The sequence below is a fragment of the Aspergillus saccharolyticus genome (genome assembly GCF_003184585.1).
Source record: "Aspergillus saccharolyticus JOP 1030-1 unplaced genomic scaffold BP01scaffold_5, whole genome shotgun sequence".
NCBI classification, from domain to species: Eukaryota; Fungi; Ascomycota; class Eurotiomycetes; order Eurotiales; family Aspergillaceae; genus Aspergillus; species Aspergillus saccharolyticus.
The window spans coordinates 940,657-960,682 of record NW_020290615.1 but is presented as its reverse complement, the minus strand read 5'-3'; the positions used below and the strand labels follow the sequence as shown (position 1 = coordinate 960,682).

General features: G+C 48.9%; 10 protein-coding genes across 10 annotated transcripts; 5 read left to right on the top strand and 5 right to left on the bottom strand.

Annotated features, from left to right (window-relative positions):
• Window positions 1–951: 951 nt before the first annotated feature.
• tom40 (TOM complex pore protein TOM40) lies at window positions 952–2,184 on the bottom strand (the record flags this gene model as incomplete). Its single annotated transcript, XM_025577209.1, has 3 exons — window positions 952–1,059; window positions 1,133–1,780; window positions 1,873–2,184. The coding sequence occupies 3 exons, from the start codon at window positions 2,182–2,184 to the stop codon at window positions 952–954; spliced, it is 1,068 nt and encodes a 355-aa protein (XP_025434269.1).
• Window positions 2,185–2,699: 515 nt separating this feature from the next.
• Window positions 2,700–3,236, top strand: BP01DRAFT_180081 (uncharacterized protein). Its single transcript, XM_025570865.1, has one exon. The coding sequence runs from the start codon at window positions 2,735–2,737 to the stop codon at window positions 3,011–3,013; it is 279 nt and encodes a 92-aa protein (XP_025434268.1). The 5' UTR covers window positions 2,700–2,734; the 3' UTR covers window positions 3,014–3,236.
• Window positions 3,072–8,732, top strand: BP01DRAFT_371847 (6PF2K-domain-containing protein; the record flags this gene model as incomplete). Its single annotated transcript, XM_025576691.1, has 13 exons — window positions 3,072–3,085; window positions 3,267–3,483; window positions 3,590–3,695; window positions 3,750–3,919; window positions 3,979–4,059; window positions 4,113–4,220; window positions 4,272–4,391; window positions 4,446–4,820; window positions 4,879–5,055; window positions 5,120–5,341; window positions 6,265–6,372; window positions 6,441–8,579; window positions 8,613–8,732. 13 exons carry the CDS (start codon window positions 3,072–3,074, stop codon window positions 8,730–8,732), a joined length of 3,957 nt encoding a protein of 1,318 aa, XP_025434267.1.
• Window positions 8,719–10,032, bottom strand: BP01DRAFT_334948 (putative ABC transporter). The gene is made up of 2 exons (XM_025573181.1): window positions 9,792–10,032; window positions 8,719–9,719 (listed from the first exon to the last, which is right to left on the bottom strand). The coding sequence occupies exons 1-2, from the start codon at window positions 9,922–9,924 to the stop codon at window positions 9,013–9,015; spliced, it is 840 nt and encodes a 279-aa protein (XP_025434266.1). The 5' UTR covers window positions 9,925–10,032; the 3' UTR covers window positions 8,719–9,012.
• A 190-nt stretch (window positions 10,033–10,222) lies between these two features.
• On the top strand, window positions 10,223–11,780 carry BP01DRAFT_289920 (tRNA dimethylallyltransferase; the record flags this gene model as incomplete). Its single annotated transcript, XM_025571596.1, has 2 exons — window positions 10,223–10,324; window positions 10,404–11,780. The coding sequence occupies 2 exons, from the start codon at window positions 10,223–10,225 to the stop codon at window positions 11,778–11,780; spliced, it is 1,479 nt and encodes a 492-aa protein (XP_025434265.1).
• A 344-nt stretch (window positions 11,781–12,124) lies between these two features.
• On the bottom strand, window positions 12,125–13,918 carry BP01DRAFT_407884 (DXO/RAI1 family decapping nuclease; the record flags this gene model as incomplete). The annotated part of the gene is made up of 7 exons (XM_025578808.1): window positions 13,676–13,918; window positions 13,365–13,607; window positions 13,245–13,293; window positions 12,963–13,073; window positions 12,710–12,880; window positions 12,345–12,644; window positions 12,125–12,267 (listed from the first exon to the last, which is right to left on the bottom strand). The coding sequence occupies exons 1-7, from the start codon at window positions 13,748–13,750 to the stop codon at window positions 12,125–12,127; spliced, it is 1,092 nt and encodes a 363-aa protein (XP_025434264.1). The 5' UTR covers window positions 13,751–13,918.
• Window positions 13,919–14,061: 143 nt separating this feature from the next.
• BP01DRAFT_334939 (protein GET4) lies at window positions 14,062–15,718 on the top strand. The gene is made up of 4 exons (XM_025573180.1): window positions 14,062–14,287; window positions 14,371–14,627; window positions 14,731–14,883; window positions 14,942–15,718. The coding sequence occupies exons 1-4, from the start codon at window positions 14,244–14,246 to the stop codon at window positions 15,529–15,531; spliced, it is 1,044 nt and encodes a 347-aa protein (XP_025434263.1). The 5' UTR covers window positions 14,062–14,243; the 3' UTR covers window positions 15,532–15,718.
• On the bottom strand, window positions 15,586–16,693 carry BP01DRAFT_179863 (uncharacterized protein). Its single transcript, XM_025570864.1, has 3 exons — window positions 15,919–16,693; window positions 15,786–15,851; window positions 15,586–15,737 (listed from the first exon to the last, which is right to left on the bottom strand). Exons 1-3 carry the CDS (start codon window positions 16,289–16,291, stop codon window positions 15,640–15,642), a joined length of 537 nt encoding a protein of 178 aa, XP_025434262.1. The 5' UTR covers window positions 16,292–16,693; the 3' UTR covers window positions 15,586–15,639.
• A 151-nt stretch (window positions 16,694–16,844) lies between these two features.
• On the top strand, window positions 16,845–18,522 carry BP01DRAFT_413970 (replication factor C subunit 4). The gene is made up of 5 exons (XM_025579027.1): window positions 16,845–17,110; window positions 17,168–17,388; window positions 17,438–17,537; window positions 17,591–18,013; window positions 18,073–18,522. Exons 1-5 carry the CDS (start codon window positions 17,022–17,024, stop codon window positions 18,296–18,298), a joined length of 1,059 nt encoding a protein of 352 aa, XP_025434261.1. The 5' UTR covers window positions 16,845–17,021; the 3' UTR covers window positions 18,299–18,522.
• Window positions 18,113–19,795, bottom strand: BP01DRAFT_354127 (polysaccharide deacetylase family protein). The gene is made up of 4 exons (XM_025574361.1): window positions 19,556–19,795; window positions 18,893–19,470; window positions 18,729–18,832; window positions 18,113–18,666 (listed from the first exon to the last, which is right to left on the bottom strand). Exons 1-4 carry the CDS (start codon window positions 19,659–19,661, stop codon window positions 18,528–18,530), a joined length of 927 nt encoding a protein of 308 aa, XP_025434260.1. The 5' UTR covers window positions 19,662–19,795; the 3' UTR covers window positions 18,113–18,527.
• Between the last annotated feature and the right edge of the window lie 231 nt (window positions 19,796–20,026).

The following is a 20,026-nucleotide window of genomic DNA, read 5'->3' as shown; positions in this document are numbered from 1 at the left end:
GAGGTTTGTCGCAAGTTCAAGTTGACACCCTGTCTCCCTACAATTTTATTTATTGGTACGTAGCTAGTCGCTCTTTCCCATAGCAACGTGACCTCGGCGCAGGTTGCTGTCGTTCCCTTAGAAGAATTACATCTGAATGTACTCTACTCCATGTGACCATGATATTCTTGCCTCTTACTATATCAATGCTTCAAGGATCAGAGAGATACTTCTTGCTTCGGTGTTGATAGTGGCTTTAATACGGGCCTGAGTTCCTTGCCAATTCAAAGCGAAAAATTACTCACAGGCCATCTCGTCGGTATTACAGAAATTTTCCTTGTGCCCTTTCAATCGTTTTCTGATGAGTAATCTCCTCAATGAATTCTATTTCAACTTCTTCTGAAGACTTATAAAGTATATATCTGTCCTTGCCTGCCCCTCCCCCTTTATCACAAGGAGGTTCACCAGAGGGACGTTGTGAAGAGTAGGCGTGAACGCAGTTGCGCCTGTGCTGCCATCAGAGCCGAGAGTCCGTTTTCAAGTAGTATCCGCATTCATTTTACATAACCCCGACCACGATGCGTCAGGTAACAGCAACAAGTCCTCACAAGAGATGCTTCCATGCGAGCCCAGCAGTCCTGTTCATCTGCCGAGGTAGCCATTGATCAAAGGTAAAAGAACAGAAAGTAGGAAAAGTCATGAAATGAAGTCACAAACAGAAACAGGATCAACTGCGACCGAATCAAGAAAGCATCTATACAAAATTGGTTTGTGTGCGTCAAACGACTGCGACAGACCGCGTCCACAGTGATTAACCGAGGTAAAACACCACCATCCGAGCATACACATGGGGAGAGAAGAGCTACTAAAACAGATACTGAATGAAATATGAGCCATGAGGCCGACAGCAATAGCTTTCGGCTTCCAGGCCTGACCGGGAGTCGTTAGCCCCGGCTACGTCCCAGGACGCATTTAGAAAGGAGGAGGGATCATGCCCTGGGCCTCGACCTTCTCCTGCTGCTCCATCAACTCCTCGCCAGCGATTTCGAGGGAAACAGCAAGGCCGAGCTTGGCCGTTTGCTAAAAAAAAACAAGCATCAGAGATCCGATTTCAGTAATAAATGCAAATTCCTTATGTATAGGATTGACTCACCTTGGCCTGATCGATCTCGCCGGCGAAAGTAAGAGCAATTGGCATGGCTATCCGCTTCTCGAGAAGACAGCTGACCTTTCCGGCACTATCGACCTGGGCACGGAACGTAGAGGCGCGAAAGTCATACTTGGCACCAATAGCAGTAGTGCCATCACGGCTAGGGCCGCCCATCAAAGCAGCTGCTGCGTTAGGAGCGAACTGCAGGTTCATATCAACACCAGCCTCGACACGCTCAGAAAGCTTCTTCCAGTAAGAGGCAGTGAGTACGCCCTGAGCCTGAAGTTGAGCGCTAGCAATCCAGTCATTGGCCTTGTACCGGGCACTGTAGGACAATGCGCTCTCCGGACGGGTGTTCATACCCTGGCGCTGCCAGATCGCTTCGAAACCAAGTGCCAGGCTGGGAGTGATAGATTGGAGATAGCTGCCAACAAAGATACCAGTGAGACCTCCGTCCAGGATGGATGGGTTGAAGGCCTTGAGGGACGCAGAGAAGTCATCACCAGTATAGTCCTGATCGACCTGAATGAGAGCCTGGCTGGAGCCAGCCATTATCTGAGTATTGGTCTTGGTGACCAACTTGGGGGTCCAACGGTAATTGGCGACAGCAGCAAGTCCACCGTCGCTTCCGATGTTGCCTTGCATAAAAACCTATAGACCGGGGATTTAGATAAATAGCATGATTTACTGTATTAAACAGGTCGGGTGGGCAGCAGGGTATCTCGTGAAAAAGAGAAGCTCACCTTTGGACTTCCATACATAGCGGAGAAGTTGTACGGAGGCAGGTTTCCGGACGAGCCCATGGAAAATGCATGCGACACACGGAACAAGGGTGACATGCCAAAGACTTTAGTCAAATCGGCACGAAGACCCGTGAACATGAAGTTTGAGAGCAAGACATCCTTTTGCACCTCACGGGCAATGTTTTCCACAGTACCGGGGTTTGAGAGACCGAGGGCGGCCCTGCGTTCAGAGAACGAGGAATAGGCATCCTTGAGGGCTGCGGCGACGGAATTGTCCGTCAAGAACGACGGGGGAGTTAAGAACTCGGACATTGTGATGTATTATAGAGGAATAATAAAGGGAATAGGATGCGAATGAGTGATGGCGGACGTTGATTATGACGCGGCCGTCCTTAAGGTGAAGGATGCAAGGACAAGGCTAGGACAGGAGAGTCCTTCGCACCAGGTCTATATTTTTAAATCCGAAAGAATCACGGGCAACTGTGGCAGTTGCGAGGCAGCTCAATTCAAGAAATATGCCTGACCTGCTCGCGTGGGAAGAAAGTGGATGGAGAGGAGGAAGTGTCAAACACCGAGGTCAAGAGAAGGTGGTGAGTTTCACTTGATGGACGACTGAAGCCCAGAGCTTTCGGGACTGAAAAATGTCGCTCGCTCTCCTTCGCTTTTCCGCCCGGGCTGCGGCTAAGGTGTCTGCGGTCTGCCGCAGCAATCCTTGCAACTAGGAAGGATGCTTTGACCTTGAGTTCAGCAGCGATGACCTAATCAATTCTAACCAATTTAGCGGGTCACTAGTCAAATGGATCAGTACGTATGTACCTCACTCCGTATATCTCTTGTACTCCGTACACTCCTTGGAACTTCCATGATCAACAGTTATCTGCCTCTCGTTGGACTTTGTCTTGTACTGTCAATGCCATCATATCCCGATGATCATTCATATATACTCAAGCGTGGAGCAGTTGACTATCTACCAACTTACCTACATATAATCCACTACCTGGATCGGCCGAGCTCGTGCTTTCTCTCTGATCTTGAGGACCAATTGTGTGAAACCTCCCTTGACTCTCCAGACATCATCTCTCCACAATTAACTCCTTCTGTTTATTCCTACCAGTACTTGATCACATCGATCCCCTTTTAGAAGCTCTTTTTGATTCGACTGCTGTCACGACCCGTGTCAGTCCGATACTTTTACCGCCATGGACACATTACTGTAAGCTTTGTCTCATCTGAACCCCCGCACTTCGTGCCTTACCAATCCATGATGGAGCTGGCTGCTGCGTACTCGCCTAGGTCTATGCGCCACATACACTCATGCGACCTGGAATGATTTCAAAGCAAACGTCAAGCAAACCTTGTCGCAGATGGTTCCTGGTGTCTCACAAATGAATTAGAACCGCTGATATCGTCGCCAATTCACCGCGTTTCCGACGGAAGTCTTCCACCTTCGTCGATGCGATCCATGACTTACCCGAGAAGGCCGATCTGGCTCCAGCTCAGCTTTACAGTACTGAGTCAGGACGACTTTTCCATTCCGGCCGGATCGTCATAATCACCGTGGGATTGCCTGCGCGAGGTAAAACGTTCGTTATACCTAAGCCCCTTGTATATGTGGGCTGGCTAACATTCGACTAGACATATGTCTGTTGCTCTAGCGCGGTATCTGCGATGGTATGTTGATTTTTCCCAAAAATGTTCATCAAGTCCGGTGCTCAAGTATCTTAGGTTAGGTGTGAAAACGAGGATATTCCACTTGGGTGATTATAGACGTGCAACCATTCCTTATGGCCAAGATATTCCAGACGACTATTTCTTTGTGAACGGTAAAATCCCGGTATAGTTCTTGCTCCTGCTCTCAAAACACTGATTCTCAACAGCATCCGCTTCATCGGTTCTTTTGAGACAGAAGATCGTGAAAAGGTGCCGGGAAGATATCTACCAGTTCTTGAACCATGAGAATGGACAAATAGCGATATATGACGCTGTGAATCCTCTGGCATCCGGTCGACGGTCACTTGCAAAGGAATTTGCCAAGCATGACATCGAGGTGAGTTGTCTAAGATTCGCCTTTGACACCCTCGTTATCCTGACCTGCTCCATCATCAGACGCTGTTCATCGAGTCGTGGTGCGACGATGAACGCATTATCGAAGAGAATGTCCGACGAGTCAAGATATCCTCACCTGATGTAAGTGATTCTAGACCTCACCTCACAAGACACCAATGCTTAGCAATGCACAGTACGTAGGCTGGAGCTCGGAAGATGCAGTGAAACATTACTTGACCAGGATAGCCGCTCGTATTCCACAATTCCAAACAATGGAAGAGACCGATTTGAACTACATCAAGGTAACCTTACAAGCCCCTCTAGAGTTATTTGCTTTCGCTCATCACAAATAGATGATGAATGCTGGGGAAAGATTAATTGTGAACAATCGAAGCTTCGGCTACCTTTCTAACAGAATAGTCTTCTACCTCCTCAATCTCCACATCAAATCCAGACACACGTACTTTGCACGGGTAAGTTTGGAGCATTCATCTGCTTTGCATTATCCAGCGACTGAAGTTTGCTAGGCTGGCGTGTCACTAGAAGCGAATTCTTATAAAGCAGACGCTTCGCTGTCCGAGCAAGGGGAAGACTACGCGAAAAAGATGACGGAGTCTTTGTTGAGGCATAGGGAATCGGAAAGACAAGCCATGGTCGACGAGGGAGAATTGGATTATGAATTGAAACCACTAACTGTATGGACCTCAACTCGAAGGAGAACGGTTGAGACAGCCAAGTACCTCTATGAAAAAGGATACAAAGTGCGACAGAGATCTCAGATGAGTCAATTGAATCCTGGAGTTTGCGAGAAGATGTCAGAGGCGAAAATTCGCGAGGAGTATCCTGAAGAGGTTGCGAAACACGAACTGGACCCTTACCACCACCGGTATCCGCGAGCAGAGGTGAATCTCTGTGCTATTTCCTCCGGCTCATGATTATTGTAGCTGACAGTGATGACAGTCTTACCATGACCTTGCGGTTCGACTCGAACCTATCATCTTAGAGCTTGAGCGTGAACAGAATGATCTTCTGATTATTGCACATGAGAGCGTACTGAGAGTCTTATATGGCTATTTGATGGCCTGTAATGCTGCTGATATTCCATTCTTGGACTTCCCTCGCGACGAGATCCTCGAAGTAAGCCCAAAGCATCTCTGAATTTTATGTGACATGGGTGTTTTCATCTGACTCATCCCGCAAGATCATACCGGAGAGCTATCAAAACGAAGCACGCAGAATTCATATCTCCGGTCTTCCCAAAGAAATCGTCCCCGGTTCGCCCCAGGACATCAAGATCCCTGTCCCACCGAGCGGAGTGACGACGCCTTTGGCTGGTGAGCTTGGCAGCCCGCGTGAAGGTCTATCTACTCCGCAGAGCGGCCTTCGAACTCCGCGCGAACCCGAACGAATCTCGCAGCAGCATGTTGAAGACGTTGTCTAGCGTATATATACCGATTATCTTGCACATTGTACCATGTGCGTTATTGACGTTGAGCTTATCCCTTCATATCGAAAAAGTAGCGAAAGAGTTGAGCGTACTAGCCACCGTGGAGTGTAGAAACGAAAACGATGTTATCACCTGATTGGAGCTCATATTGCTCCTCTCCTTCGAGCTCCCAGTCGGCATCGTTAATCAAAACTAGGATCCCGGGACGTCTAGTAGAGCAAACTGTCAGCATTGTTCTTGTGCGAAATCTCGGACAGAAGTACACGTTATCTTCCATTATGAACAGCTCTTTTCGCTGATCTTTCATGAGGTTGTCAACTAAGTATTGGAGAAGATAAGAGATGGTCGGCCGGTTGCCATCGCTAAGCTGGGAAGGAAGGGTGATGCTGTGCTGGCGTTCGTTGGCGAACAAAATTTCCAGCCCCCCGCTGAATGGCAAGTCAGTCAATCAAGCAGACCAGGTTTGAAGGTTGGATCTGGGAGGGGTGTCTCAACGTGAATTCGACCGTAAGTGAAAGGGGAATGGAGTCTGAAGAGTGTGCCTCCATGACCAAAAGGTGACACCAGAATCAGGTAGGTACAAACGACCTGCTCCCGGGTATGGTAGGAAGTCGAAGATAGGTACGGAGTTGACTTAGAGCATAGGGGAAAAGAAGAGGTAAGTTAAAGCAGCCTTTGCTGGTTGCCAGCTTATCGATAAGCCTGGGGCCGGCGCAAAAAGTCAGTCCCGTTTGCGATTGTACTGATTATTCACCCCCGCCCCTCTTTTCTTCTCGTACAAATCATATCATTTGAAAAGTCAGCTTACCCGTCACGTACTCGACTGTTTATTCTCATATCAAGACCCTTGCTTATTGGGTTTCGGGTTTACGAGCTCAATGGTCTCTATCACCACTGAGTACATCAGCGTCGGGGGAAATAGGCATCCCGCCGCCGCCGACTGGGATGTCCATACCGGTGTGCTTGCCTTCGGTGCTGATAATAATGTAGCCTTATGGAACCCCACTGTGCGTGCTCACTTGTCAACTTATTTTCGATCAACTGTCGGATCGCTCACTGCCCGTTCGGATTACAGGATAACACGCAGCGCGGCGTCTATTCACTCCTTGTCGGACATACCGACAAGGTTAGCGCAGTTCGATTCTATACCTGCCCTACCACAGATACTAAATACCTCTTGACCGGCTCGGTTGACCATACAGTCCGTCTATGGCGAGCGGACTCGGTCAACTTGCATAATTTCACCCACGTGTACACTCAGGAAGGACATACTGGCTCAGTCAACACGATAGCCGTGGCTGACGGGCAGAATATCGTGGCAACGGGAGCCTCTGATGGGACTGTCAACATATGGAAAATTCACACCCTGGGTGATGTAAAGGGCGAGCTGCTCAAGTCAATATCTGTGAAACCGAGTTTCTTCCCACTGGCTTTGGCTTTAACCTCTCTTCCATCAAAGTCGAATAACAGACCTGTCGCACTGGCAGTTGCCGGTACGACCAACTACATACAGATTTACGTGGCGGAGAACACGCTTACAGTCGATTTCAAGCTCTCAGTTGTATTGTCTGGACACGATGCCTGGGTGCGTTCCTTGAACTTCACGTCAGATAAGCAGAGCACATCTGGTGATCTTCTCCTGGCTTCCGCGAGTCAAGATAAATATGTCCGGCTATGGAGATTGCAGCGTGGGGAAGCGGAATCCTCTGTTCCAGGCGATGACATTGACGCCTTTTCGGGTGGCTTTGAGCCAAGTCTTTCGAACAAAGCCCACCAATTTGAGGTATTGGGGACCCAATTCTCCGTCACCTTCGAAGCACTACTTTTTGGAAACGAAGACTGGATCTACACCGCCGCTTGGAATCCCAATCCAAAACGCCAGCAGCTCCTTACTTCTTCTGCTGATAATACTCTAACTATATGGGAGCAAGACCCTGTTTCTGGGGTGTGGCTTTCCGCCGAGAGGATGGGAGAAATCAGCGTCCAGAAAGGCTCAACAACCGCTACTGGCAGTACTGGTGGGTTTTGGACTGGTCTCTGGTCTCCAAATGGCACACAGGTTGTCAGCCTAGGTCGTACTGGCAGCTGGCGAGCATGGAAATACAACGCCGAGACTGATCTGTGGGTGCAGTCTCTTGGCATTTCTGGACATATACGGTCAGCTACCGGCGTACAATGGGAGCCTTCTGGAGCATATCTCCTGTCGACCAGTGCCGACCAGACCACCCGTCTGCATGCCAAATGGGTACGTGAGGGACTTGAGTCTTGGCATGAAATCTCTCGCCCACAAATACATGGTTACGACTTGAACTGCGTCGATACTCTTGGAGCGGCTAGATTTGTCTCGGGCGCTGATGAGAAACTTCTGCGCGTCTTCAACGAACCTCGACCGATTGCGCAATTACTGGAGAAGCTGTCCGGCTTCAAACAATCTTCCGAGGATCAACTACCTGATACAGCCGAGATCCCCGTGCTAGGCTTATCAAACCAAGCTCCGGCTGACGATGCCCCCCCAGGAGGCGAAGAGGAAGCAGATGGCGCATGTGCAGATAAATCACAGGCCCTTTCAACGACAGTATTAGAACTAAATCAACCACCTTTTGAAGAACAATTGGCCCGCCACACCCTATGGCCAGAGCATGAGAAGTTATACGGACATGGTTACGAAATATCAGCCGTGGCTGTTAGTCACGACCGCACACTTGTTGCCACAGCCTGCAAAGCGAGCTCAATTGACCATGCGGTGATTCGCTTGTACGATACTTCTGACTGGCATGAGATTCGGCCATCTCTTGCGGCTCATACCTTGACGATTACAAGTCTATGCTTCTCTAGCGATGACCAGCATCTTCTTAGCGTTGGCCGCGACAGACAATGGGCTGTTTACAAGCGCAGCGAGCAAGACCAGTCAAAGTTTTCATTGCTGACGAACAATCCCAAGGGCCATTCTCGAATGATTCTGGACGCCGCATGGGCTCCGTATTCATTAATGCCTATATTTGCCACTGCTGGCCGTGACAGGTCAGTGAAGATCTGGCAAATGATAGGCGGTACCTGCGAGTGCAAATCAACGATACCTCTAAAAACTCCTGTAACCGCCATCTCATTTCTTGCCAGTATACACAAGGATTCCTTCATTCTTGCCGCAGGCGAAGAAAGCGGGGAGCTGTCTATTCATAAGATTGCCATTGGCAATCTGCAAGTCAACCACTTGGTCAGCGTTGATAGGCTTAAATCGCCTTCAAAGGCCATAACTCAACTTTCATGGCAACCGGATAAGAAAGAAGCGACGTCGCGTTTTGTGCTTGCTGTAGCGAGCGAAGATACGTCCACACGTTTAGTCAGCTTTTCGGACTTGGTTTTATGAATGCCAAACTGATATATCTATGTAAGACTATATTGCTGTTAAGAGACGATGAGAATTCATAGCAGAAATGAGGCCAATGCCATTTATGAAATCCTTTGTATGTTGAAAGAAAACCCAAAGTGGGTCGAACTGTATACGCAGGTGCTAGATCATCAAAGGTTGAAGGATGTTGTGAGTTCCATGTGTGTAAGCCCGGCGACAGTAGTTGAACCGTGGCGATCGAGTTGAAAGTGGAGCGAGACTAAGATAGACATACTGCAGGGACGAGGAAGGATGTCAATCAAGGTCGCTTTTCAAGTCCATAGCCACCCAAGCCTTCTAGTGATGGGTATGTTTTAGCCTGACCCTTATATCCGTTCCGGGGCCCTCTGTGTTTGAGATCCTCTGTGAGCCATTTGAGCACCAGCTCGCCAAGCTGACTATTTTGGGAGGACTCTTTAACCTCATCACGAAATCTCTCCACTGGACCCCATTGGCGGACTGTGCCCAGATGCATGTGGACCAGATGCGTGGGCCACAGGGACAAATTGTCCAGGATATGCGTGGCATATACGATGGAGCATGGCCTGGTTTCCGTCTCACGCTTCAAGAACGAGAGAAAATTGGCTCGGGAGAGCAGGTCCAAGTCAACGGTGATTTCATCAAGCAGGAGAACCCGCCAGGGACGAAGCAGGCCCATGGCGAGTTGCACGCGGCGACGCTCTCCATCCGACACGGCATGCATGCGCCAGCGGAGATCGATGTCGAGAATCTCGACTAGCTCGTCCCGTCGCTCCGGGTAGGCGTTGCCGCCAACGGAGGCAAGTAGGGTGGGCACATCGATGTCGGTCCGGACAATGTTGTTCAAGACCCATTCCATGCCGAGATAAGTGACGCCTTCCAATCCATCTTTGAAGGGATCTTTGCCTGCCACGGTGATGGTGTCTGTAGGGGCCAGGCGTTTGCCGGACAGAAGGCGTAGAAGTGTGGTTTTACCAGCACCGTTGGCTGGAAGAGGCGTGGGGGTAAAGTTGTTAGTGTTTTAGATCGATCATGACCACTTTCATGCGGCAAGCTTACCTCCAATAAGTAGGGTGCGACTGCCGGAGGGTACATGCAGATTGACATTAGTCAAGCCCGAAGATCCATCAGGGAATTTGAAAGACAGGTCTCTGACCTCGATTGAGGGAAGAGGAAGTTCGGTGTCAACCATGGAGAAGTTATAATGGTCAAGATAATTCTTTCGTACTTCTGATAAGGAGCAATTTCAAAAGGAAGTGAGTGGCAGATGGCACTAGCGATCGGAGGGACGCGATAAAAGATAAGATCCAAACCCGGGATGAGGTAAGGCTGGACTGCAGATGATGCGATTTTCACTCTCACACACTCTCTCTCTTCCCTCATGTGTTTGTTTCTCACTCTTTTCGACGCGGCACCCAGTTCTGCCTGTCTTGAAGCTAGTTAGATTGCTCCAGACCAAAAATGCTAACTCCTTTCTGGTTCTTTCTCTCATGCGACATCTTTTCCGACAACTATTCTCTCATTCCTCGCGCCCATCAGTCATGAAGCCCCTCATCGCGGTCGTCGGTGCGACAGGTACTGGCAAATCTAAGGTGAAAAAAAAAGACTTGGAGCAATAAGGCTGGCGAAAAAGTCAGTAGTTAGGACACTTTTACTGACGAGTGCAGATAGCTTGCAGTCGACCTGGCTTCACGTTTCAACGGCGAGATCATCAATGGTGATGCGATGCAGATGTACCGCGGCCTTCCGATTATCACGAACCAAATCCCCCTTGAGGAACGTAACGGCGTTCCGCATCACCTGCTCAGCTGTGTTGAGTTGAAAGAGGAGCCATGGTGGATTGGTAGATTCAAACAGGAGTGCCTTCGACTGATTGATGAAATTCATGCTAAGGGAAAGCTCCCAATCCTGGTTGGAGGTACACATTACTACACACAAGCTGTGCTTTTTAACGATCAGCTGCTCGATTCAGAGCAATTTCTCAGCGATGATGATTCTGCCATTCGTCATGACAGTAGTGACAGGGACTCATCTACCACGTGGCCCATTCTCGATGCTGCTCCCGAAGTTGTGTTGCAGAAACTCAAAGAAGTCGACCCGGTCATGGCAGACCGATGGCACCCAAATGAGGCACGAAAGATCCGGCGTTCGCTTGAGATCTACCTACAAACCGGGCGACCCGCGTCCGAAGTCTACGCAGAACAAGAGCGGCTCAAACAGGCAGATATAATGCGTGATGGCTTATCTCTCGGCGTGGGTCAGCTACGGTACTCGACGATGATATTCTGGATGCACTCGGAAAAGGCTGTGCTCAATTGCCGCCTAGAGAAGCGCGTGGACTTGATGCTTGAACAAGGGCTCATGGATGAAGCCCTATGCATGTCTAACTTCTTGCAGGAGCAGAAAGCACAGGGCGATCTGGTGGATCACACACGAGGAATTTGGATTTCGATTGGCTATAAGGAGCTGGCACCGTACTTCGACGCCCTCCACAAGAGTTCCATGAGCGATCTCGAATTGGAGTCGTTGAAGAGTACCTGCATTGAGTCGATCAAGTCCGCAACGCGACAATATGCCGTGTCGCAGATCAAGTGGATACGAAACAAACTATGGAGAGCTCTTGTGGATGCTGGTGCGACCAATCGTCTTTACCTCCTGGATAGCACCAATGTCGAGACATGGAAGGAGACTATCACAAAGCCATCAGAGCTATTAGTTCGAGCTTTACTCGATGATGACTCTACGCCTGATCCAAAATCGCTGTCGGAGCTTGCTAGAACCGTCTTGAGTGCGAAAGAGGCGCAACCCCGGAGAGATTCTAACACCTCAATGAAATGTATGACATGCAACGTCTGCAACAAGACTATGCAAGGCAGCGAGCAGTGGGAGATCCATATTCATGGAAATGCACACAAGAGAGCCCTCAAAAGTGCGGCCAAAAAGGTCGCACGCGAAAAGTACTTCCGGGAACGACATGATGACCTCAGGGTGGGTAATCAGCCACGAACCAGCGAACCCGAAACGGTGTCCGAAGAAGACGCAGTATAATTGCTTGAAGCTTGCTTGTTGCCGAACAATTTATACTCTTGCCTGCAAGCATTTCACATCACAAATTCCTACTGTCTAGGAGTGGGCGAATGGATAATAGCATCTGATTATGTACATGCCTGCCATTCATTTATATCAAGGCTGGACATATTACCGAAGAAAAGGCATCTGTTGAGCCGCGGCCGAATGTATCGCAGGATCCCTCATGTCAGTTCTTTGACACATGCCACATGATGCTAATTTGTAGGCCAACTCTCGACATCAAATGTGAATAGCCAATGGCGACCGTCAGGATTTCATCAAGCTCCGAAGCAGTTTGTCGTAGGTAGCCGTTCCAGCCAGCCTCATTCACTCCGCCAAGCTGAAAAGGCTGGAGAAATTATGTCGCCCGTCCCACTATCCTCAACTTTGTAGACCTCTATAATCGACGACCTCTCACGCTTGGCTATCCTCCATGTACCCTCCTCCTGAATGGCGCTTTTAAGCCCTGCTTTCGTCAGTTCCGACCGGTGGCTTTCTTGGGCATGTCCAGAGTCGCGCGAGGATGTAATGGGAAGTTCATACATTGCAAAAATTCGGCAGCAAAGTTGATACATATATTGCCGTCCCAGGTTGCTCGTCCCACCTTCTTCACCTTGCCTGGTATGCTAGCGGTGTCCAATTCCTCGAGACATTTTACGATGCCGTGCTGGTCTCGGAACCCGACAATGATTCGGGGCACACCCAGAAGAAATGATTGAGCCCAGAATTTCAAAAGCTTCCTTTCGTACTTGATCATGTCCCGGTCATTTCTGATTTCGGCCGATGTTTTCAGCTCTACCCAATTGATCGGATCCTCCTTCCGGTCCGGTTTGCGATCCCATACTAGACACCAGTAATCAGTACAAATTCGGACATGAAGGCTTAAGAGAATTGTTGTATCTACTTACTAGCGTCCACTTCGCCCCCAATGACAAGCTTCGAGCGACCTATTGCAGTCCGGACTACTGAGCAATACTGGGCATTGTTATTTACAACAAGCTCTTCTCGACTTTCGATCTCGTGTCGAGGGGTTGAATCCCACGGTTGTTTGAGTAGCGATACCGTTTCAAATTTATAGCCTGCATAAGTCAGTATTCAAGGCGACTTATCACATGCTGCGCGCCGACAGCGTTTGGACAGGTTTATGAAAGAATACTGTACCCCAGTATGCCATTAAATCTTGAGAAGCTATGCCAGGAGGCGTCCTCTGGCTTCTCTGGATCCATTTCTGCTCGTTCTTGTAGCTATTGTTCTCTTCAATGAATCTAGGGCCTGTTAGAATCCGTGAATCGCCGACTGGAAAATACGCACATGGTTCCCTAGTAGAACTGTCAACGCCCGGGTCTAGTGAAATCTTAAGTTTAGAGATAGCTTACTTGGTATAAGGTTGCATTCATCTCGAACCTATACACGAGTTAGCTCCCTATAGAGATAGAATGTCACCTAGCGCTGTAACGTCCCCGTTCATGTTATCAAAAGGCGCCGTCAAAATCTATGCTTCGAGCGATATGTAAGCACGGAGCCCCAGGGAAGTAGAATCAGAATAATCATTTGTGTACCGACTTTGGTCATCATCCCTCTCCAGGTAATGATGTCAGCTTCACATTTGATTCCAGTATCTTGTTCCAGAGCCATGATCGTCTCAAGCAATGCATCGAGATGCTCGTCAGCGGAATCGTCTAGCTTTTGGAAGGACTCGAACCCCCGGTTCAAATCTGCAGGGAGATGCGGCGTGTAGTAGTATTTCAGAGAGGATTCTCCAATGTGGAATTTATGATGATCATCATAAGAGAAACAAGCAATTTCCTGACCATGTTCAGTACAAGGAAGAGCCCAAAGGGAGAAAGAGATCGACAAAGAGACTGATCGCCTACTTTGGGACGCCGAATGGCAGCACTGGCTCCGTAGAAGCGGCCAATGGGTTGGATATCGAAGACTTTCCGCTCCATGGCTCTTGCTGGTGACAGAATGTTCTTGAGGATTTTCCACGACTGCTTTTGTGAGTCGTTGCCTGAAATAGTACTTGGCCGGAGAAAGTCAGTATATGCGCACGGGAAGTACGGAGTAGTTTGTAGTTAGTTAGATGAAATAAACTACTACACAGTATTCAAACTACACAGTACGGAGAAGTTAGTATGTAATGGAGTAAAATTACTACCTCGAAGTTAGACCCGCCTTTCTGGAAGAAGCCAAGCGCGCCGGCGCGGTGCTTTCCCTCCCCACCAAAAGTGGTCCGTCATTCAACTCATCTCTTTCTATCCTTGTTTTGACAGCTAACAATCGAAGCCTTCCTTCGGTTGATGCAGCTAAATCGAAATCGAATTTCCGCACAGTGGCTCTCTTGTTATACTGTGTCTTGTTGGTTAAGACACTTAGTCGCCAGGAATCTATAAAGGTGTTCACCGTAGCCAGCTTCCCCTGGTGGCTCGTTCCCACTTCAATATGACCTCACGTATCGAGAAGACCATCGCTCGGCAGCAGGAGAAGTGAGTGAAACTCACTTGCGCACCCAGAAACCGAATGACAAGAATGCAATCCAAGAGCTAATGCGTGTATAATCGTCTTACAGAATTGCTTCTGGTGCATATTACGAAGCTCATCAACAACTACGAGTCATTGCCGCGCGGTACATTAAACAAGCCAACTACGATGTTGCGGCAGAACTGTTAGCTAGTGGCGCTGCCGCCCTTTTGAGAGCCGGCTCCCAGCAGGGTGCTTCTGCTAGCGGCGGAGACTTGGCTATCATGCTGGTCCTCGAGGTTTACATCAAGGCGGGTTGGGAGATCATTGGAGGTGATAGCGACGTTGAGGGACGAATTCGCAAGAGTAGGTCTTGTTTATTTTTGTCACTTCGGATCAACTTGCCATAAACCACAAAACACGCAGCCTCCTCGATATGGTTCAGGCTGACTGGTCATGTCAACTATAGAGCGATTGATCGAGCTTCTGCACGCGTTTCCACCAGAGGAACCTACACGGAAAAGGTTCATCCAGGAGATGATTGGATGGAGTGGTCGCTTTGGACCTTTAGAGAGAGGAGACCCCGAATTGCATCATGCTGCTGGATCGGTATATGCCAAGGGTATGTGGATCGTATCAGACGTTGATACTATGGCAGCTCCCAAGCTAACCTTTATCAGACCATGAGCCATACGACGCCGAAAAGCATCTTGTTTTCGGTACCTCAGAATCGGCCGAGACCTTGGCGAGACTTGAATACGAGTGGTACACTCACGATGAACCGCATACAGCGGCAATCTACGCATCTCGTGCCGTGTTCCCATATCTTCTCATCGGAAACCTTCGCAACGCCAACAAAGCCTTTCTTATTTTCACATCAAAGCTTTCCTCCTCGAATCCATCGCTCGGTGTACAAGAGGTCAGCAGTGCTAGTTCTGACGTACGGGTCTTTCCTGCGCTCCCGTTGCTGAATTTTATAAGCATGCTACTCCTCACAATACAGCGGGGTAGCTCGGATCTTTTCAAGCAGCTGACCGCTCACTACGCATCCCACATCCGAGAGGTAGGCATATGGAACGATGCCCTGGCCCAGCTGGGTGAGCAGTATTTTGCGATCAAAATCCCCAGACAGAGCAACCCCTTGTTAGACATGATGGGCAGCATGCTTTTCGGAGGCGGTCAGGATAGCGCTGGGTCTCGGTCGGCACCCCAAGGAAGAATAGGCTCGAAAAGAGTTGAGACGCCTCCGGCAAGTATGGAACTTGACTAGATGGCGGCGACCGGGATTTCCGCAATGCAAACAGTTGCAGCTCGCACATATCGTTCACCACCATAAGTAATGATAAGTTTAGGTAGGCATGCCACTACTGGGCCGGGATTAGGCGCTAGAATCGACTTCAGGTTCGTACATCCAGTTATCTTCATCCAAGGCGGCGACTTTGTTACGCAGGCTCCGCTGGACAAGATTCAAAATTTCTAGTGAAAATTAGCTCCATTGGTTAAGCAGCTGTCGGGAGAACTTACCGGCTGGTTCACTACTCATTCGCCTCGTTTTATTCCGATACAATCCCAGTAAATTTGCTTCAATCTCTATGGTAAATTAGCATTGATTAGTATAGATGACCAGAGCAAGGAAAGCTAGGACAGATTCGCTCACTTTCTTTCTCCCGTCCTGAAATGTCGGTCTGGTTTGCAGTGCTAGTGGTTGCATCCCCAGGGACGCCACGAGCATCCACTTCTTCAATACCCTCCATTTCGTCACCACCTTCGCTGACCACAGCCGGAAGGATCGGAATATCGATTTTATAGCTGCCATTCTTGTCTCGGACAACGATTTCCCCGTTATCGACAAGGCCGGAACTCAAAGACGAGACCGACTCCGATGAGTTTGAGAGTGCCATATGGGTGGGGAGGGCCGGAGTCCCATGATTAGCATTGCTCTGCGCGGAGGAGCTGGAAGGAGCAACGGACCCGGCCCGTCTGCTAAGATGATGGTGAAAGAGGTTGCGACGGACAGATGTTGTTCCCATAGTGATCGTATGAAATATAGCCGCAGTAATAAGGGTAAGGTAAAGTAGGGCGGTGTCGAGGGAAGTTGGCGGAGGGCCTAAATGTGAGATAAAGCAAGGTTTTTCAAGTTGCGATACATATGATTCGCAAGCGTTAATGGTAGGACTGAGATCTCATAGAATGACTAGCGGCTAAGTGAGCGCACTCGAGATATCATTGGCTTCAAAGCTGCCAGAGTAGGAGGTAGCGGGTTTCCTTTCCTATAAATAGGTAGCATGCAACGACTAGCTAAGAAAGGCTTCTATTTTGACAACGAAGGCGGAATGAAGCCGGGTCTGCTGTGACAACCGGCCAGTCGAACATACTAGCCGTGATCCGGGAATTCGGAGAAAGTGACCAAGTGATCTTTAATTGGGGCTGCTTTATCCTTGCACCGAGTAAGCGCACTTTCTGTAGACACGAGAAAGCAGACCTGTAGATCTCGAGTTGCTACTGGGAGCGGTGAGACGCGGAAGAAAAGAAGACTAGGTAACTAAATCGGTAGTTAAGGTAGATCAATTACTCCTCCTTTGGGCAAAATTCGCATCCCCGACGCGTCTCCGCCTTGAATCCGCGCGTCTTCCCGCCGAGCCAGACCATGCTACGGACTTGTCGTTAACCAGCGGCATTGTCTTGAACGCATACCACACAGACTAGTCTGCTAGCCACTGATTGGGCCCCCGACTTTCGCATCTCTCGCTGATACTCGCTATGGCTCAAGCTGAATCTTCAGCCAGCGCTGCCCGCAATGGACTCAAGGCCCACACAACTGGAGCTCCTCCCGACTACGAGCTGCCTTGGTATGATACTTCCAACACGCTCCAGGAACGAGAAGGCTGACATTGTGTCACGGTCAGGGTTGAGAAGTACCGTCCTATCTTTCTCGATGATATTGTGGGAAATACAGAAACTGTCGAAAGGTTAAAAATCATCGCCAAAGATGGGAATATGCCGCATGTGATCATATCCGGCATGCCTGGTATCGGAAAGACAACTTCAATACTGTGCTTGGCAAGGCAATTGTTGGGGGATGCATACAAGGAGGCCGTGCTTGAACTTAATGCCAGTGATGAAAGAGGTATGCCCACCTTTGAGCAAGATTAGATCACTTTTAACAATATCTCAAGGTATCGATGTTGTTAGAAACCGGATCAAGGGCTTCGCGCAGAAAAAAGTTACACTGCCTTCTGGTCGTCACAAAATCGTTATTTTAGACGAAGCAGACAGGTATGAGCCGTGATTTACCTATAACGAAGAATACCGACTCACGGGTAGTGTAGTATGACTTCTGGGGCTCAGCAAGCGCTGCGGCGAACGATGGAGATTTACTCGTCTACAACTCGATTTGCCTTTGCCTGCAACCAGTCGAACAAGATTATCGAGCCGATTCAATCTCGATGTGCAATCCTTCGTTATGCCCGGTTGACGGACGCCCAGGTTGTAAAGCGGCTGAAACAAGTGTGTGACGCCGAGCAGGTGGAACATAATGAGGAAGGAATCGCTGCGTTGGTTTTCAGCGCCGAAGGAGATATGCGTCAAGCCATCAACAACCTCCAGAGTACATGGTCGGGTTTTGGCTTCGTCAGCGGGGACAATGTCTTCAGGGTGGTAGACAGCCCACACCCCATCAAGGTTCAAGCAATGATTAAGGCCTGCTGGGAAGGGAAGGTGGATGTCGCTCTCGATACACTCAATGAATTGTGGTATGTACTAGCCCAGGTCTCTTACAAACACGGCTCTTTAAATCTAATGACTATGTCAGGGATCTGGGATACTCCTCACATGATATTATTAGCACAATGTTCCGGGTGACCAAGACAATTCCCACGCTATCAGAACACTCCAAGCTCGAATTCATCCGTGAGATTGGCTTTACGCATATGCGCATTTTGGATGGCGTGCAGTCTTTGCTGCAGTTGAGCGGTTGCGTTTCTAAGCTTTGCAAGGTCAACATGAAACCCCAGCTCTTTAATCAGCCAAGAATCTAAAAATATCGTCCTCTAATACCCATGGTTTGCATATGAGTGGCGAGTGGCGTTAGTGTAGCAAGTTACGATAGGTTTATTCATCAGGCGTCCTAGCATTTCACCTCCGAGAAATGCAAAACATATAAGATAACTGGACAGTGGTACATTGGCCAAGGGGGCTACCCTACAGTCGTTGCCGAGTCAATTCCTTCTGAAAAGACAGTGGTAATTCCATGGAGTAAGATGCTTGTCAGGTCTGCTTGAGTGGCATGGGAGCTGCAGGCATCCTTGCACCCTCGGGTGGCTTGTTCTTGCCTTTGAAGTCGTCACACATTTGTCCGAATGTCACCCATTCAACACCCTCGTGCTTGTTGATATGCTCGATAATTCTGCCATTGTTAGGACCCAGCTACAAAGGCTATGATTGAGACACCGAGCAGCGTGAACTCACCTTTCATGCATCAAAAGAACATGGGGACGTCCAGACACATCAGGATGTATAGTCATTGGAAAAACAAATTCATCATACTCGCGGTAGAAATAGTCGAAGTGGTCCTGATTCGCCGCTGTCAGTCGCCCAATCTAGCAGAGAATCAGAAACCCTGGCACACGAACCTTCCAGATATCCTCGATGTCTCTTGGATTCATCCATCCATGACTGTTCGGTGCCGACTTGATGAACATCATCGGTGGCAAGTCATCAATGTACCAATTCCCAGGAATTTCGACAAGCCCGGTATCCTGCCCTCGGACGAGCGGCTTCATCCACGTCTCGGCTTTCTGATCATAATCTATCTTCGTCCACGAGTCGCCCGTGCGTAGCCAGTACATCTGGCAATCATGATGGGACATGGAATGATCGTACTCAATTCCATAAGAGAGCAGGAGGTCGGTCATTTCCTTGCTTGTCTCCCACCACGGAGCAACAATACCGCGTGGTGGTTTGCCGCAGAAACGGTAGAGCATGTGGTACGTCTTATCCAAAATGTCACGCTGTTGCTCGATGGTCATGTCAGTTGGATTTTCGTGGCTGTATCCATGAAGACCAATCTCATGGCCCTGATCGCGGACCCTGGCACATTCCTCAGGGAATGTCTCTAGCGAATGGCCGGGGATAAACCATGTTGCTGTGATGCCGTACTTCTCGAATAGCTTTAGCAGTCGTGTAGTGCCAATGTGCCCGGCAAAGAGACCTGAAGATTTTGTGCTGGTCAGCGGGGGTCCTAAGGAAAGAGAGAAACTACTCAAAAGTAAAACATTAGTGGTGTGGGTTTCTACCTCGGCTGATGTCGTTGGAACTGTCCTCTCCACCATATGAGCCCAACCAACCGGCTACAGCGTCAATATCTACACCGTAGCTGACCAGAATGCGTTTCTTGCCCATTGCTATTCGTAAGACATGAATAGAAACGACGGAGAGTGCGCAGAATCAGTCAGACAGGACGAGCTGTGAACTTTAAATATTTGCGCTTTGATCTTGACGTTGTGCTGCGCATGACGACCTGCCGCTCAAGAGTGGGGAGAATGAGGGGAAGACAAGAAGCCATGATGAATACTACACAATTACTCTTTGATAACGATTAAATTCCCAGTAAGTTAGATAAGCCTAAACCTGTCTTTCCGGTACTAGTAGAGATTCTTATCGTTCCCCTTCCTACTACTACTAGGTACATATATGATTTTTCTTTTACATTCGTTCTTTTTTTGGAAAAAAGTACCCGGACTTTTATTATTCACATCAAGATCAGA

Excerpts from the sequence above, each read along its gene's own strand:
- BP01DRAFT_180081 (XM_025570865.1), top strand. The coding sequence starts at position 2,735 with ATGATCAACAGTTATCTGCCTCTCGTTGGACTTTGTCTTGTACTGTCA.
- BP01DRAFT_334948 (XM_025573181.1), bottom strand. The coding sequence starts at position 9,924 with ATGGTTGACACCGAACTTCCTCTTCCCTCAATCGAGGTCAGAGACCTG. Across the intron at positions 9,720-9,791 it reads TCGCACCCTACTTATTGGAG|CCAACGGTGCTGGTAAAACC; the intron begins GTAAGCTTGCCG and ends CGCCTCTTCCAG.
- BP01DRAFT_334939 (XM_025573180.1), top strand. The coding sequence starts at position 14,244 with ATGACCTCACGTATCGAGAAGACCATCGCTCGGCAGCAGGAGAA. Across the intron at positions 14,288-14,370 it reads ATCGCTCGGCAGCAGGAGAA|AATTGCTTCTGGTGCATATT; the intron begins GTGAGTGAAACT and ends ATCGTCTTACAG. Across the intron at positions 14,628-14,730 it reads TGAGGGACGAATTCGCAAGA|AGCGATTGATCGAGCTTCTG; the intron begins GTAGGTCTTGTT and ends TGTCAACTATAG.
- BP01DRAFT_179863 (XM_025570864.1), bottom strand. The coding sequence starts at position 16,291 with ATGGGAACAACATCTGTCCGTCGCAACCTCTTTCACCATCATCTTAGC. Across the intron at positions 15,852-15,918 it reads TTCAGGACGGGAGAAAGAAA|AGATTGAAGCAAATTTACTG; the intron begins GTGAGCGAATCT and ends AATTTACCATAG. Across the intron at positions 15,738-15,785 it reads AATGAGTAGTGAACCAGCCG|AAATTTTGAATCTTGTCCAG; the intron begins GTAAGTTCTCCC and ends AATTTTCACTAG.
- BP01DRAFT_413970 (XM_025579027.1), top strand. The coding sequence starts at position 17,022 with ATGGCTCAAGCTGAATCTTCAGCCAGCGCTGCCCGCAATGGACTCAAG. Across the intron at positions 17,111-17,167 it reads CCCGACTACGAGCTGCCTTG|GGTTGAGAAGTACCGTCCTA; the intron begins GTATGATACTTC and ends TGTCACGGTCAG. Across the intron at positions 17,389-17,437 it reads TAATGCCAGTGATGAAAGAG|GTATCGATGTTGTTAGAAAC; the intron begins GTATGCCCACCT and ends CAATATCTCAAG.
- BP01DRAFT_354127 (XM_025574361.1), bottom strand. The coding sequence starts at position 19,661 with ATGGGCAAGAAACGCATTCTGGTCAGCTACGGTGTAGATATTGACGCT. Across the intron at positions 18,833-18,892 it reads ACATCGAGGATATCTGGAAG|GACCACTTCGACTATTTCTA; the intron begins GTTCGTGTGCCA and ends GCGGCGAATCAG. Across the intron at positions 18,667-18,728 it reads GTTCTTTTGATGCATGAAAG|AATTATCGAGCATATCAACA; the intron begins GTGAGTTCACGC and ends TAACAATGGCAG.